The sequence below is a fragment of the Oryctolagus cuniculus genome, chromosome 13 (assembly GCF_964237555.1).
Source record: "Oryctolagus cuniculus chromosome 13, mOryCun1.1, whole genome shotgun sequence".
In the NCBI taxonomy this organism is placed as follows: Eukaryota; Metazoa; Chordata; class Mammalia; order Lagomorpha; family Leporidae; genus Oryctolagus; species Oryctolagus cuniculus.
The window spans coordinates 39,227,474-39,242,625 of record NC_091444.1 but is presented as its reverse complement, the minus strand read 5'-3'; the positions used below and the strand labels follow the sequence as shown (position 1 = coordinate 39,242,625).

The 15,152-nt window shown below is 44.8% G+C and overlaps 1 protein-coding gene across 1 annotated transcript in view; it reads right to left on the bottom strand.

Moving 5' to 3' along the window:
* Positions 1–13,359, bottom strand: part of ACBD3 (acyl-CoA binding domain containing 3) — a 62,674-nt gene extending 49,315 nt beyond the window's left edge. Inside the window, exon 1 of the mRNA XM_002717482.5 lies at positions 13,013–13,359. Within this exon, the coding sequence (XP_002717528.1) occupies positions 13,013–13,298 (286 nt within the window). The 5' untranslated portion in view covers positions 13,299–13,359. The remainder of the gene's footprint in view (positions 1–13,012) is intronic.
* Between the last annotated feature and the right edge of the window lie 1,793 nt (positions 13,360–15,152).

Below are 15,152 nucleotides of genomic sequence, written 5' to 3'. Positions count from 1 at the left end.
CTGGGGGAGGCTCCAGGCTCCTGACTTCAGCCTGGCCCAGCTCCAGCTATGTGGCCATCTAGGGAGTGAACCAGTGGATGGAGGACCCCTCTGTCTGTCTCTCTCTCTCTCACTGCCTTTCAAATAAAGAATATTAAAAAAAAAAATAAATAAAAATAAAAATAAAAATAAAAAAAATCAACTTAAGGCTGTATACTTCCAAAGTAAGGGAATAACAAAACAACAGAAAATACACAATTCAGGGAAAAAGGAACCAACACAGTAAAAAGGTTGAAGGTAATTTCTAGGAAGACAGCTGGGAAAAAGACTCAAAAAGCAGAAAACCAACACTGCATCAAAAATTTAAGACATCTAAGATAGAGGTCTTTAATATTTACCACAACAACAACAAAAAAATAATTGTCTCTAACTACACAAAAGAAATAGTTTGTACAACAAAGTATAATCAAAGTACATGATCTGTCTCAGCTATGAATAACAAACATCAAAACCCAATACTGGCGGAAAGTAGCAGAAGATGGCCTAAGTCCTTGGGCCGCTGCACTCATGTGGGAGATCAGCAAGAAGCTCCTGGTTCCCGGCTTCAGACTGGCTCAGCTCCAGCCATTGAGGCCATATGGGGAGTGAACCAGCAGATGGAAGACTTCTCTCTCTGCCTCTCAAATAAATATATCAATCTTAAAAAAAAAAAAAAAAGGAAAGGGGTTGGCCCTGTAGTACAGCAGATTAAGCCACAGTCTACAACACTTGTATCCCTCATGGGGGCTGGTTCAAGACCCGTTTGCTCCACTTTCAATCCAGCCTCTGCTAATATGCCTGGGAAAGCAGCAGAGGATGGCCCAAGTGCTTGGGCCCCAGTACCCACATGCAAGATTGGGATGTAGCTCCTGGCTTCAGCTTGGCCCAGCCCTGGCTGCTGTGGTCATTTGGGGAGGGAACCAGCAGATGGAAGACCTCTGTGTAACTGACTTTCAAATAATAAATAAATCTTAGCAACAACAAAAAGAACAGTAGGAAAATGGAAGTAAACACCAGAAGAAACAGAATAATGGAAAGTAGTTGCCAGGGAAGGGGGTAGGGCCTAGGAGATGGGAAAAACAGAGAAAGGGATGGCTACTTTTCATTACAAATTTTATGGCTGCCGGTTCAAGTCCCAGCTGCTCTACTTCTGACCCAGCTCTCTGAAGCTGACCTTGTCCTAAAGTACCACTGAATGCACAGTATAATCACATGGGTTCTTGTAAATGGAAGACAAAAGAATCAGAGTTTTGAAGATACTACACTGCTGGTTTTGAAAAGGGAGGAAGGGGCTATAAATCAAAGCATGCAGATGTTCCCTAGAAGCTAGATAAGGCAAGAAAACCGATTTCCTTCAGAGCCTCCAGAAGGAACAAAGTCCTCCTGACACTTGGATTTTATCCCAGGAAGATCCACTTGGATTTCTAACCTCTAGAAAGTGTACAGGTTGGTTTAAGTCAAAGAATCTGTGGTAATTTGTTATAGGAGCAAGAGAAAACTAATGTTAACACATAAAACGCATCTTCTCAAGCAATTAGAAATATACAGTATTTATGTTATGATCTTACTAAATCTGTAAGTATGTAACTTTACACTTCTAATAAGATAGCATAAATAACTTGCCATTAGTGTTATAGATTATTACCAAGTCCAAAGCTCTGAAAGACTAAAATTAAGTCCCTTCCACCTGAAATTAATTATACAAAAGATTATTAGGCTCGCAGTTCAATTGCTAGTTTACAGGAGAAATCATGTTTTTTCCTTCTCTCTGGAAGTAACTGTAAAGTGATGTACCAAATTAGTTTGTTGTTTAATGGCATTAATGCCATAAATTATATGGGTTGGAAGGGTAATAAAGATAGGTGACTCTGGGGCCGGCGCCATAGCTCACTTGGTTAATCCTCCGCCTGCCGCGCCAGCAGCCCCTATGGGTGCTGGGTTCTAGTCCCGGTTGCTCCTCTTCCAATCCAGCTCTCTGCTGTGGCCCGGGAAGGCAGTGGAGGATGGCCCAAGTGCTTGGGCCCCTGCACCCACATGGGAGACCAGAAGGAAGCACCTGGCACCTGGCTTCAGATCGGCACAGCTCCAGCCGTTTCGGCCAATTGGGGAGTGAACAACGGAAGGAAGACCTCTCTCTCTCTCTCTTTCTCTCTCTCTCTCTGCCTTTCTTCTCTCGGTGTAACTCTGACTTTCAAATAAATAAATAAAATCTTAAAAAAAAAAAAAAAGGTGACTGAGTGGCAAAACCACAGTTCAAATCCCTGATATACATCCATCTAACAGTGACTACCCTGTGCTTGAGTTTCTGGTGATGGCAATTCTTGTCCCAAAGCAGCCTACTCCACTGATGGATAGCTGAGTTGCTATCTCCCATTTCTATCCACAGCATCTATTTCTTATCCTTACCATCAGATAAAACACATTTAACAGATCAGACTTCAAAATAGTCACAAAATACTCCTATTTGTCCTGGGTTCTCAATTCTGCAGGCCAAACACCCCAGCTAATTCAATCATATCTCACAACCACCTAAATTTATAACTCCACTATTTACTTGGGACAAGTCATTTCACTTTTCTGAACCTCAGTGTTTTTTTTTTTCTTTTCTTTAAAGATTTATTTATTTGAAAGGCAGAGTTACATAGATTGAGAGACAGATCTTCCATCCAATGGTTCATTCCCCCAAATGGCTGCAACTACCAGGAGTGGGCCAGAAAACAGACACTGAGAAAACAGCCGTCCCACTTGATTCAAGTTGCTCTCTTACAAATGAGCTCTATTTTTACCTTAACTCTAAAAGATGATGCCTCAAACTGAAAGCTGTATACAAGACTGGTCTGATCTGTGAAGAAGAGAGCAGGACCATCTCTCTCCTCCCTCATTCTAGGTACCATGTTTCTATCAGAGCAGAAGCCCAGGATTAATTCTTTCAAGGCTGTAATTACACTGTTGCCTCAAAGTACACTCTTAACAAAATTAAAAGCATATCTCCCCCATGATGGATTGGAGGAAAAAATCTGATTGGCAATTTTTTTTTTTTTTTTTTTTTTTGGACAAGGCAGAATCGAGGCTGGCGCTGTGGCGCAGCGGGTTACCACCTTGGCCTAAAGTGCTGGTATCCCATATGAGCGCCGGTTCTAGTCCCGGCTGCTCCTCTTCCAATCCAGCTCTCTGCTATGGCCTGGGAAAGCAACAGAAGATGGCCCAAGTCTTTGGGCCCCTGCATCCACGTGGGAAACCTGGAGGAAGCTCCTGGCTTTGGATCGGCTCAGCTGTGGCCGTTGCGGCCAATTGGGGAGCGGACCATCAAATGGAAGACGTCTCTCTGTCTGCTTCTCCTCTCTCTGTGTAACTCTGACTTTCAAATAAATAAATAAATCTTTTATTAAAACAAAAAAAAAAAAGAAAAAAGAAAGGCAGAGTCAAGGGGGAGACAGAGAGAGATATCTTATATCTGCTAGTTCACTCCCCAAACGGCTGCAATGACTGGGACTGAGACAGTGCTTGGGCCCCTGCACCAACGTTGGAGACCCGGAAGAAGCTCCTGGCTCCTGGCTTTGGATCAACTCAGTTCCTGCAGTTCTGGCCATTTGGAAGAGTGAACCAGTGGATGGAAAAAAAGAAAGGATAATATAATGCAGTATTCCTCAACCAATTTATGAAACACTTTGGAATATTCTAGCATGTACTAAGTATTTGGTAAATTTTTTAAAAAAATATTTACTTTTTTGAAAGGCAGAGTTTGAGAGAAGGGGAGACAGAAAGAGAGCCAGCTATCTTCCATCTGCTAGTTCACTCCCTAAAGGGCTGCAATGGCTAGTATTGGGTCAGGCCAAAGCCAGGGTTATGTAACTCCATCCAGATCTCCTACATGGGCAGCAGGGGCCCAACTATTTGGGCCATCTGCTGCTGCTGCTTTCTCAGGTGCATTAGCAGGGAGCTGGATGGAAGTGGAGCAGCCAGGACTTAAACCAGCGCTCATATGGGATGCTGGCATTACAGGCAGAAGCTTAACTTGCTGTGTCACAATACTGGCTCCAGTACTCACTAAATCTTAAGACTTTCACTCCTATTAATTCAAACACATCCCATACTGAATCCTTAGTAATTTCTCCTTTTCAACAACATATGCAGCCAGAGAATATCAATGGCTAGATATTCTGCTAAGAGTTTATATGTAATTTTTTATAACTCTTACAATCCTTTGAGTAAAGAAAGACACAAAGAGCTTAAAGAATTAAGAAGCAGAGAAAAACACCCCAGAGCACACCTTCCTAAATACTGAGTCACAGTAGCTCTCAGTTTAGTTAAAACGAAAAAATAAACATTTCATTCTGTGTGCTGGCTACATGTTCACTTTGTGAAAATTCATCAAGCTATATACACTTAAGATTTGTGTACTTTTCTGCATACATGATAAAGGGAGGCCTCAGGAGTATGCAAAAATCATTTACATGAAACACACACACACACACACACACACACCTGAGTCCAAAGAACTGAGTCCAAAGAAAAATTTCAGTTCAGCTTAATTTTTTTAATATTCATTTTTTATTTATTTGAAAGACAGTTACAGAGAGATGTAGAGACAGAGAGAGACCTAGAGACGTAGAGATGTAGAGACATGGAGGGAGGGAGGGAGAGAGGGAGTTCTTCAATCCGCTAGTTCACTCCCCAGGAGGCTGCAATGACCAAAGCTAAGCCGATCCAAAGTCAGGAGCCGGGAGCTTCTTCCAGGTCTCCCACATGGGTACAGGGACCCAAGAACTTGGGACATCTTCTACTGCTTTCTCAGGCCATAGCAGAGAGCTGCATCAGAAGTGGAGCAGCTGGGTCTAGAGCCGGCGCCCATATGGGATGTTGGCACTTCAGGCTAGGGCTTTAACTCGCTGCGCCACAGTGCCAGCCCCAGTTCAGCTTAAATTTAATATGAAGTTGGTGACTATACATGTTTTTCTCTTATTGTCTTGTAGGTCAATATATCCACCTACACAATTACATACTTGTTTCTACAGGGAAAGACAATAAAGAAGAAAGGGAAAAATAAACTCGAAATTTCAGATGTTTCATAGTAATAAACTTGAAATTATCTGAAGCTAGACCGCTTAAGTACAAGGAGGCACACACTAATTGTATATAAATTACCAATGAATAAATGACAGCTGTACAGTATTTTAAAACATTTCTGAAGCCATTTATAAAAGTTCTTGCAAATGTCTATGGTTAAAGAAGACAACAGGAAACAGAACCATTTCAGCTGTCATTTTCATCATTAATGTAATTCTCTTTGAGTACATAACACTCAGCTATTAGCAATGTAACTGGACATAATCAATAGCAATATTACCAGAACCGTATTAACTATCACATGGAGAAACAGATTCCAAGGCTTCAGTTTTCCCAAATCCAACCATAGCTTCCTTAATATGTGTGTGTGTGTGTTTGAAAGGATTTACAGAGAGAGAAAGAGTAAAATGAAGAGAGAGTGAGATCTTACAACCACTGGTTCACTCCCCAAATGGCTGTAATGGCCAGGGCTGGGCCAGGTGGAAGACAAGAGCCTGGGACTCCATCTAGACTTCCCACATAGGTTGCAGGGGCCCAAGAACTCAGACCATCCTCTGCTGCCTTCTCCTTCTTAGCAAGGAGCTGGATCCGAAGTGGACCAGGGCTTGAACCAGCACCCATATGGGATGCTGGTGCCACAAGCTGTGGCTCAAATGGATGTGCCACAACACCAGCCCTCACAGCTTCCTTTTACACAGCATACCCTCAAAACCCCTCCCTCCCATCCCCAGTACCTGTCTACTGACAATGCCTAGAAGTTTTGATTAATCCAGTTAGCAAGCACCCACTCCAATCACTCAGATTATCGTTTTCAAATGCAATTTTCCACTAAAAGGGCCCATGTCTCCCTGGAGAAATGGCTGGTTCCTGCTGGGGCAGGAAATGTGTAAGATGAACGAGGAACATCTTACATTTCAGAAAACAAGGAAGCTAAGAAAGACTACTAAGAGTCAGGTCAAAGGAAGACAGGAATCATTTGAAAATGGTACAATTCATATATGTTTAAAAATACTAATATTTAATGACTTTAATAACAAATTGTAACCTTTTGAGGCTGTTAGGAAAACAACTCATTTTAAAAACCAGTAAGTAAAGGGAAAGATGCATTTATCTTTCCTATTTGGACTCTATCCCAAACCAAATGGAATTTGAAGGAAAGTATTCTAGCAAAGAACAACCAGATCATCTTCATTTAAAAATCCTTAACATGGGGCCTGTGTTGTGGCACAGCAGGGTAAGCCACTGCTTGGGACACTGGCATCCCATATTGGAATGTCAGTTTGAGTCCCAGCTACTCTGCTCCCAGTCCAGCTTCCCATGGGAATGCACTTGGGAAGGCAGTGGATGATGTCTTAAGTAGTTGGGTTCCTGCCACAAATATGGGACCCCAGGATGGAGTTCCTGGCTCCTGGCTTCAGCGGGGCCCAGCCCTCAATGATGCAGCCATTTGTGGTGTGAACCAGTGGATGAAGATCTCTCACTCTCTGTCTCTGCCTCTCTTTGTCACTCTGCCTTAACTGACCAACTGATTATCAATAGACCTACCATCACCAAAAAGAGAAACAAACCAGTATTATCTGCCTCATGGAAGAAAGTATGCAATATGAAACAGTCTTAAAAAAAAAGCACTTAAATCTGATTAAATCTCTAGATCCAACCTCAAGAAATATAAAGATTAAAGAAATATTTTAAGTCATACGTATATAAGACAAATCCCTCAAACCAAACACTCAATTTCTTTCACAAGCAGAATACAAAGGGAGGGAGGGAATATATCAACTACTTGTATAGGCTTTATGTGGAGGTTAAAACTATTTTAAAAACTGTAATATTTATGACACTGGAAATCTATTAACTTGAATGGATATCTGATATTTAAAAATTATAAATTTTTAACTTTTTCGCATGTGATAACACTATCATCACTACAAAAAGGAGTCTTCATTGGGGCCAGCGCTATGGCCTAGCAGGTAAAGCTGCTGCCCTCAGTGCCGGCATCCCATATGGGTGCCAGTTCAAGTCCCGGCTGTTCCACTTCTGACCCAGCTCTCAGCTATGGCCTGGGAAAGCAGTGGAGGATGGCCCAAGTCCTTGGACCCCTGCACCTGCATGGGGACCCAGAAGAAGCTTCTGGCTCCTGGCTTTGTATCAGCACAGCTCCAGCCATTGCGGCCAACTGGGGAGTGAACCAGTGGATGGAAGCCTCTTTCTCTTTGCTTCTCTTTCTCTATGTAACTCTTTCAAATAAATAAATAAATCTTAAAAAAAAAAAAAAAGGAGTCTTCATCTTTTAGAGATACAAAATGAAATAGATACAAGATGACTTGGGAAATAGATAAGGCAGGTCTGGCTGAGTAGTGGATATACGGTGTTTCAATGTCCTACTGTTTTGAATTATGTTTGAAATTCTCCATTATAAAGTTAAAAATAAAAGTGAAATTAAGAGAATTTTTCCATCCATTTTTAGCATTAAAAAAATCACTACATCAGCCGGCGCCGTGGCTCAATAGGCTAATCCTCCACCTTGCGGCGCCGGCACACCGGGTTCTAGTCCCGGTCGGGGCGCCGGATTCTGTCCCGGTTGCCCCTCTTCCAGGCCAGCTCTCTGCTATGGCCAGGGAGTGCAGTGGAGGATGGCCCAGGTGCTTGGGCCCTGCACCCCATGGGAGACCAGGAAAAGCACCTGGATCCTGGCTCCTGCCATCGGATCAGCGCGGTGCGCCGGCTGCAGCGGCGGCCATTGGAGGGTGAACCAACGGCAAAAGGAAGACCTTTCTCTCTCTGTCTCTCTCTCTCACTGTCCACTCTGCCTGTCAAAAAAAAAAAAAAAAAAAAAAAATCACTACATCAGTTAAATGTAAGCCCCCCTATTGTATTAGTATGACTGAGACTTAGCAACAATAGAACTTACCAATATTTTTTTTTAATTTTTAAAGATTTATTTATTTATTTGAAAGTCAGAGTTACACAGAGAGGAGAGAGAGGTCTTCCATCTGATGGTTCACTCTCCAGATGGCCGCAAGAGCCAGGGCTGCGCTGATCCAAAGCCAGGAGCCAGGAGCCTCCTCTGGGTCTCCCACGTGGGTGCAGGGGCCCAAGCACTTGGGGCATCTTCTACTGCTATCCTGGGCCACAGCAGAGAGCTGGACAGGAAGTGGAGCAGCCGGGTCTCGAACCGGTGCCCATATGGGATGCCGGTGCTTCAGGCCAGGGCGTTAACCCACTTCCCCACAGCGCCGGCCCCCTTACCAATATTTTTGATGAACACATTTACCTCAGTCCTTTGGAGGGGATTCTCCCCCATGGCATTCAAAGTTTCAAACCTGATAGCAATGTTGTGTAGGAATTCAGAGTAGATCGTTCTCTCACACTTTACTTTTACAGGTATCTGGAACTTTCCATAAAGTGATCACACTGATCAAAACAGCTTTGGAGCCTGCAGTAGGTTTGTCCTCTGCCTGCGGTGCCAGCATCCCACATGGGCGCCGGCTCTAGTCCCGGCTGCTCCACTTCCAATCCAGCTCTCTGCTGTGGCCTGGGAAAGCAGCAGAAGATGGCCCAAGTCCTTGGACCCCTGCACCCACGTGGGAGACCGAAAAGAAGCGCCTGGCTCCTGGCTTCAGATTGGCACAGATCCAGCCATTGCAGCCATCTGGGAAGTGAACCAACAGAAGGAGGACCTTTCTGTCTCTCCCTCTCACTGTCTGTAACTCTACCTCTCAAATAAAATAAATAAAATCTTAAAAAAAAAAAAAAAAGAAGAAGAAGAAGAAGAGCTTTGAGCTTTCCATTAGCCCTTAATATTTTCAAGGAAATATATTAAAGAAACTCTCAAACAGTAAGAGAGTTAGATAGGTAAATCTGAATATTTTCTTCTGAAGACGACTAGAAAGCAGGGTTTTCTATTCACTTTTCATCTCCTGTAATGGGAAAAGCAGTCTTTGGAACTAACAGTCCTGAGAACTAACCCCGCCTCTTACAAATAATAACTGACTGGCTTGGGGCAGGTTCACCAAATAAGAAATGGGGATAACAGCCTCTCAGAAGGCTTGTGGGTGTAAACAAAATAGCGTGTAGACAGCCTTCTAAGAGTACCTGACATTCTGTGAATATCTGCTTTGTGACTACTGGCAATCATTTATCTGGAATTTCATTTGTGCTGTGGTGCAGCAAGTCAAGCTGCCATCTGCAATGCCAGCATCCCATTTGAGTGCCAGTTCAAATCCTGGCTGCTCAACTTCTCATCTATCTCCCCGCTAATGCACCTGAGAAAGCAGAAGAAAGTCCAAGTACTTGGGCCCATACCACCTACATGGGAGACCCAGATGCAGCTCCAGGTTCCTATCATTGCAGCCATTTGAGGAGTGAACCAGTGGATGGAAGACATATCTCTAACTCTGCCTTTCAAATAATTTTTTAAAAATTTGATGCAACAATTTACCAGCTTAATTTAATGAGGCAATAAGGTATTAGAGAAAGAAAAATCTATCCAAAGAATTCTACAAACCAAAATAAAATTTCCCAGGTGAACCATCCAAGAAGTATAAAGGCTATATAATACAGTGAACCCATTGGAGTTCCTTTGGGCCCCTAACCCAAGCAGATAAGAATATCCACTTTATCTTTCTAAAATAGAACTGGGCACTTTGTTCCCCCTTTAAAAGCCTTCAGGGGCCGGCTCTGTGGCATAGTGGGTAAAGCTACTGGCAAACCATATGGGTGCCGGTTTGACTCCTGACTGCTCCACTTCTGATCCACCTCTCTGCTATGGCCTGGGAAAGCAGTAGAAGACAGCCCAAGTCCTTGGGCCTCTGCACCCATGTGGGAGATCTGGGGGAAGTTCTCGGCTTCAGTGCAGCTCCAGCCGTTGCTTCCAATTAGGAAGTGAAACAGCGGATGGAAGACCTCTCTCTCTCTCTCTGCCTCTCCTTCTTTCTCTGTGTAATTCTTTCAAATAAATAAATATTTAAAAAAAAAAAAAAAAAGTCTTCAAAGGTTCCTTACCATCTCCTGACAAAAAAGCCGAATTATTTACAATGACATTCAAGTTCTTCCCGGATCTGAACCAACTTACCTTTCCACCTCTCTCCATCAAACTACCACCTATCTGCTGACATACACGCCTTCCCTTCTCTGGAATGCCATGTTCTCCCTCACTCCCTCAATGCCTCCACACTGTATCGCAGTTACCACTGAGCCTTGAACTCCTCCTCTGGACCTAAGTTCCTTAACAGCAACAGGAAATTCATTTATAGTGGTAACCCAATATAAAGTTTGTTCCATAACAAGAATTCAATAATGTCTAAAGTTTAGAAGGTAAAACACTAACTTACATTTCCCCATATGGGCATTTCAAAAGGTATGTAGAAAAAGACATTAAAAAATAAGTTTATTTTGTGTGCAAAAAAAAATCTATCCATACAAGAGGCCCTCAAAAAAATCTATGCATATGAAAAACCTATGCATGGATTTCAAAACTTCTTGCAACAAAATAAACTTAGCTTTTACTTCTATAATTCCATGAACTTTTGGAAGTACTCCCTGTATTGTCACCTATTCTTTAACTTGCACAAAATTAAGAGGGTAGGTAGCTGACATAATGGGTTCAGTCACTGGCCCACGACCATCATTGTCAAATAAGGAACAAAAACAGGACTCCGGGTTCTCAATCCAAGCTATTTTTAGAAAGAAAAGAAAAAGATATTCATGCTTTCAAAATTCTTATTTATTCCATCGTGGAAGATAAAATGTAACCTTTTTTCTAATTCTTGAGATACTAGCACAAAACCCTAAAATAGTGATTAGAAGCCCTTGCAGGGTTGATAAGAATGCTAGGTATTCTGCTAGAAGAATTCACACATTAAAACAAAGGACACATTACTTGGCTCACTCTGCTTTCCATAATTACTGACTGCCTTTACATCCTTCCTCTTTTTTGTTTTCTCAATTAGCATCTCATATGCTAGCATTCTCTTCACTGCTATCTCATGTAATGATCCATGCAGAAAGGTAGCTTTTAATTGCCAAACAGCTATCTCTCCTTTTTAACCAATTAGACATTGCTCTGAGTGCTGAATTTAGGAACTCAGTGTACCATACCTATCAATGTACCTTTTTTCTCTAAGGTTACTGGTAACTAGGCCTCCAAATTACAGGTTCCCCTAGGATTCCTGCCTCTCATTGGATGATGCAAATAATGAACACAAATGTGTTCAAATAACCTCCTGGGTTAAACCAAAATCTGCGACATCAAATTTCATTGAACCCAGCTCTCTAAGTGTACATGTGAAACAAGCAGGGAAAAGTTAATTGTCCTGGAGTTAACATGGTAACTAGAACTGAGCATCCTGATTCCCAAAACAACATTAAGCTTACTGCACATTATACAATCTCTTAGTCTTTCAAAGAATATATTACTACTATTTTCAAATAAGCTTAGAAGATGAAATTACCCATTTTTTTTTGTTATCTGACAATAGCTAAGAATATAAGTTGGTATCTTTCTACTATTACTCTGTTCTACAACATAATTTAACCTTGAGAAATTAAGTTCCAGAAACAAAAATTTAAGGTATAACATTGTTAGAGGAATTGTCCAGAAACTGCTACATTTTTATATAAGTGGTAATATAAGATCATTACTACAACAAACTCTAAATTCCAGCCAGTAAACTAAGGGTCAAGTGATTCAAAACCCCTCCAGCATTACCAATTCCCCAAACTAGCTAATACACAGAGGGCTGAATTTATGTGGAATGACAATGAACACTTAAAGGATGCACTTTTTTTAATGAAAAAGGGAATGGATGTAGAATGTTCAAATGTTCCGGAAACTTTTCAGTTTGCACAGTTATTCTGAAAGAAAACAAATAACTTTAGCATGTATCATTACACTGAGCTACTCAACTTCAGCTAATAAAATGTGGACTCCAAAAGGTACTCCCTCTGGGGAGAGTGTCATAAACATGCTGTTCTGGAATGTACGTGGAACCTAGCAACCACTTTTAAAGTTTCCTTTGCAGACGTCTCCCCCTGCCCTTCCACCAACACCCAGATTATCTTTTAGAATCAAGCGAACAGGACTCTCATCAGTCTTTCCCATTGACAAAAAGCATGTGACTGGTCTCTCCACCATTTGACCAAGTGAATCATCCAATTAAAACACACCACAATCTTGCTCCAAGACAAGAGACACCGAACAATTAATTATGCGCAAAGCACGGAGGGTTCTTTTAGGCCTTCCTCTGAGAATTCACTCTTAACGCGTTGCCAACAAGATAAAACTTCAACCATGGAGAAGAGAAGTTGCTAGAACGTGGTGGACACATCTGATCTTCGGAGTCTGACAAGCCGGAGGGTGTAAATGAGCTGAACACCTCACTTCCTCCTCTACTGCCACATCAATGCTGACAAGTGATCAGGTCTTGCCCGGATTCACAGTTCCCCACAGCGACCGGAAAGGCATGTATAGGACCCATGGAAGGATTTCCTCCACTTATAAAAAATCAGTGGAGTCGGATGTAGCAACCATGGGAAACGGGAAAAGCAAAGTGTCGGGGGAAAAAAAAAAAAACACGAAAAACAAAAAAACCCAGCAACCTCAGAATGGGCTCCTCTGCGGAGGACAGGGCTCATTCTTCCACCCTGGCCACTGGAAACCAGAGAAGCTCAATTGATCAAAACGTCCTAGAAACCTCGGCAAGGCAGGACTCGGACTGCTAACCCAAGGTGCCAGGTCCCTCAAGGGTGTGACCTAGTGGCCAGGCTTGCAGTGACAAACTTCGGGTACCCCCAAGGACGGAGTCCTGCTCAGGTCATCGCGGCCTAGCACGGGTGGGTGAGGGTGGAAGCGGTGGAGTCAGCTAGGGAGCTCAGCCCGGGCGCCGGGGCCGGGCTGGGGCGCCGCGGGCGGGGCCGGCCGGCTCACCTTTGAAGAAGCGCAGCGCCAAGCCGTACAGCTCTTCCAGGCCGAAGCCCCAGCGCTGCTCCAGCCGCCGCGCCTCCTCCGCCGCGCCCCCGGCCGCCGCCTCTCCGGGCTCCAGCGGCTCTCCTGCGGCGCCCGGGACCCGGCCGGCCCCAGGAGGCGAGGGCGGCGGCAGCGGCGGCGGCAGCAGCGGAGCGCCCTCCGCGCCGGGCCGCTCCTCCGGGTCTGGGCTTAGCGTGAGGCCGTCGACGGACACCTCCAGTCGCTCGGCGTTCAGCACCGCCGCCATCTCCGGCTGCTGCGCCTCCTCCGCGGGGACAGGCGGCGGCCACGTATCGACTTCCTGCTGACCTCTGACCTTCACTTACCGACACCGGAACTTCCGCTGCTGAGAAGGCTCGAGGGCTCTCGGAGAGGGGCTGAAGCCTGGTGCCCCGCCCCCTCGGAAACATCAGCCACGCCCCCTCCGCGACCACCCGCCACGCCCCCACGCTTTCGCTGGTGCAGGACCGCTTCCCCCACCGCCGCCGCATCCTCTGGGACCCCAGTTCCCCCCTGGTGGGCGGGTGCTGTGCCGTGGTGCCCCCCGCCCGGGTCACCCCCGGCCCCGCTGCTACTCCGTGGCTCCCGGGGTCCCGCAGAGGCGGGGTCAGCTGGTCGCTACGGAGGCAAGTGAGCGGGCGCTCTGCCGCCCCGGACCGATTCCTCACCTTGCCGGGAGAAGTTGTGTGTTGGGCAGAGCTCCTTTGCCCACCACAGCAACTTGGAGGAAATGCGAGGCAAATGACATTTTTTTTCTTTAAATGGAAACTGCGGCTTACGACTCTGGATTTTCCGAGCTTCTGGCAGACGGAGGCAGAGCCTGGTTTTGCAGGAACGGAAGCTCATGGAGTTTGTGGGACTCTTGTTAGGAAAAAAAAAATGTACTTAGAATGAGAAGGAAATCATAACATTTTTTAAACGTAACAAAGCAAAAACATCACAGACAACCTTTTCGTTTGGTGGTTTTGTTTTTTAAATTTGAGAGCCAGAAAGACAAAGGGAGCTCCCATCTCTCTGGTTCATTCTCCAGATAACCAGCAAAGACTAGGAGAGGGCCAAAGTGGAAACGGGGGGGGGGGGGGGGGGGGGCTGAAAACTCAGTCCAGGACTCCCACGTGGAGGGCAGGAGCCCAGCCACTTGACCCAGCCTTGCTGCCTCCCAGGGTCTGCCTTGACAGAAAGCTGGAATTGGGAGCACAGCCGGGACTTGAACCCCGGCACTCCCAATCTGGACGGGAGCTCCCAAGCTGCATCTTAACCACGAGCTCCTACACCTGCCTGCTGTGATGTTTTTTGTTAATTGCCTGATAAGCTTCTACAGGGTGTCCAAGGGCGCAGAAACAAACTGAAGATGCCATTACTCACATTCACTCTGCTGTGCGTTAGATTTTCAGGCAGCCTTTATGATAATTTGTTGACTATGTGCTTTTCATCACTTTTCCTATGACAATTATTTTGTAATATTTTCTATAAAGAAATTAAATCAACCTTTTCTCTGGTATGGTTCATTAAATTTGTTTTTTATTAATAATTGTTTGGGGGCCAGTACTGTGCCATAGAAGGTTAAGCCTCTGCCTGCAGTGCCAGCATCCCACATGGGCCTCAGTTGGAGTCCTGGCTGCTCTACTTCCCGTTCAGCTCTCTGCTGATGTGCCTGGGAAAGTAGCAGAAAATGGCCCAAGTGTTTGGGCCCCTGTGCGGAGTCGTCCTGCAAGGTCCACACTGCCGGGATGGTGGGGAGACGGCGTTCTTCGGCAAGAAGCACCAGAGACAGATTTCGGTGAACATGTTCGTTTATTAACGATCAAGCGTAAGCTTTTAAAGGGCAGGCAGAGGGGGTGTAGCTAATTCAGGAGCAACACTAATTCTATAGGATAAAGCCGATATTGGTGCCACTACGCCTCTCCAAACAGCTTGGCCTGTGTATCCTTCCAGATGGGCTTGGGCCACACCCGGGAGCAGTTTATCTGATTTGCAATTACAAGGCTCTTCAGCAGAAGGCAGGTGTAGGGGAAGAGTGCCTGGGGATGCTGCCGCCTACCTAGTCAGGTTAACCTCCCGCATGGGCTAGGCAGGCAGTGTCCCAGCCAGGGACAGGATC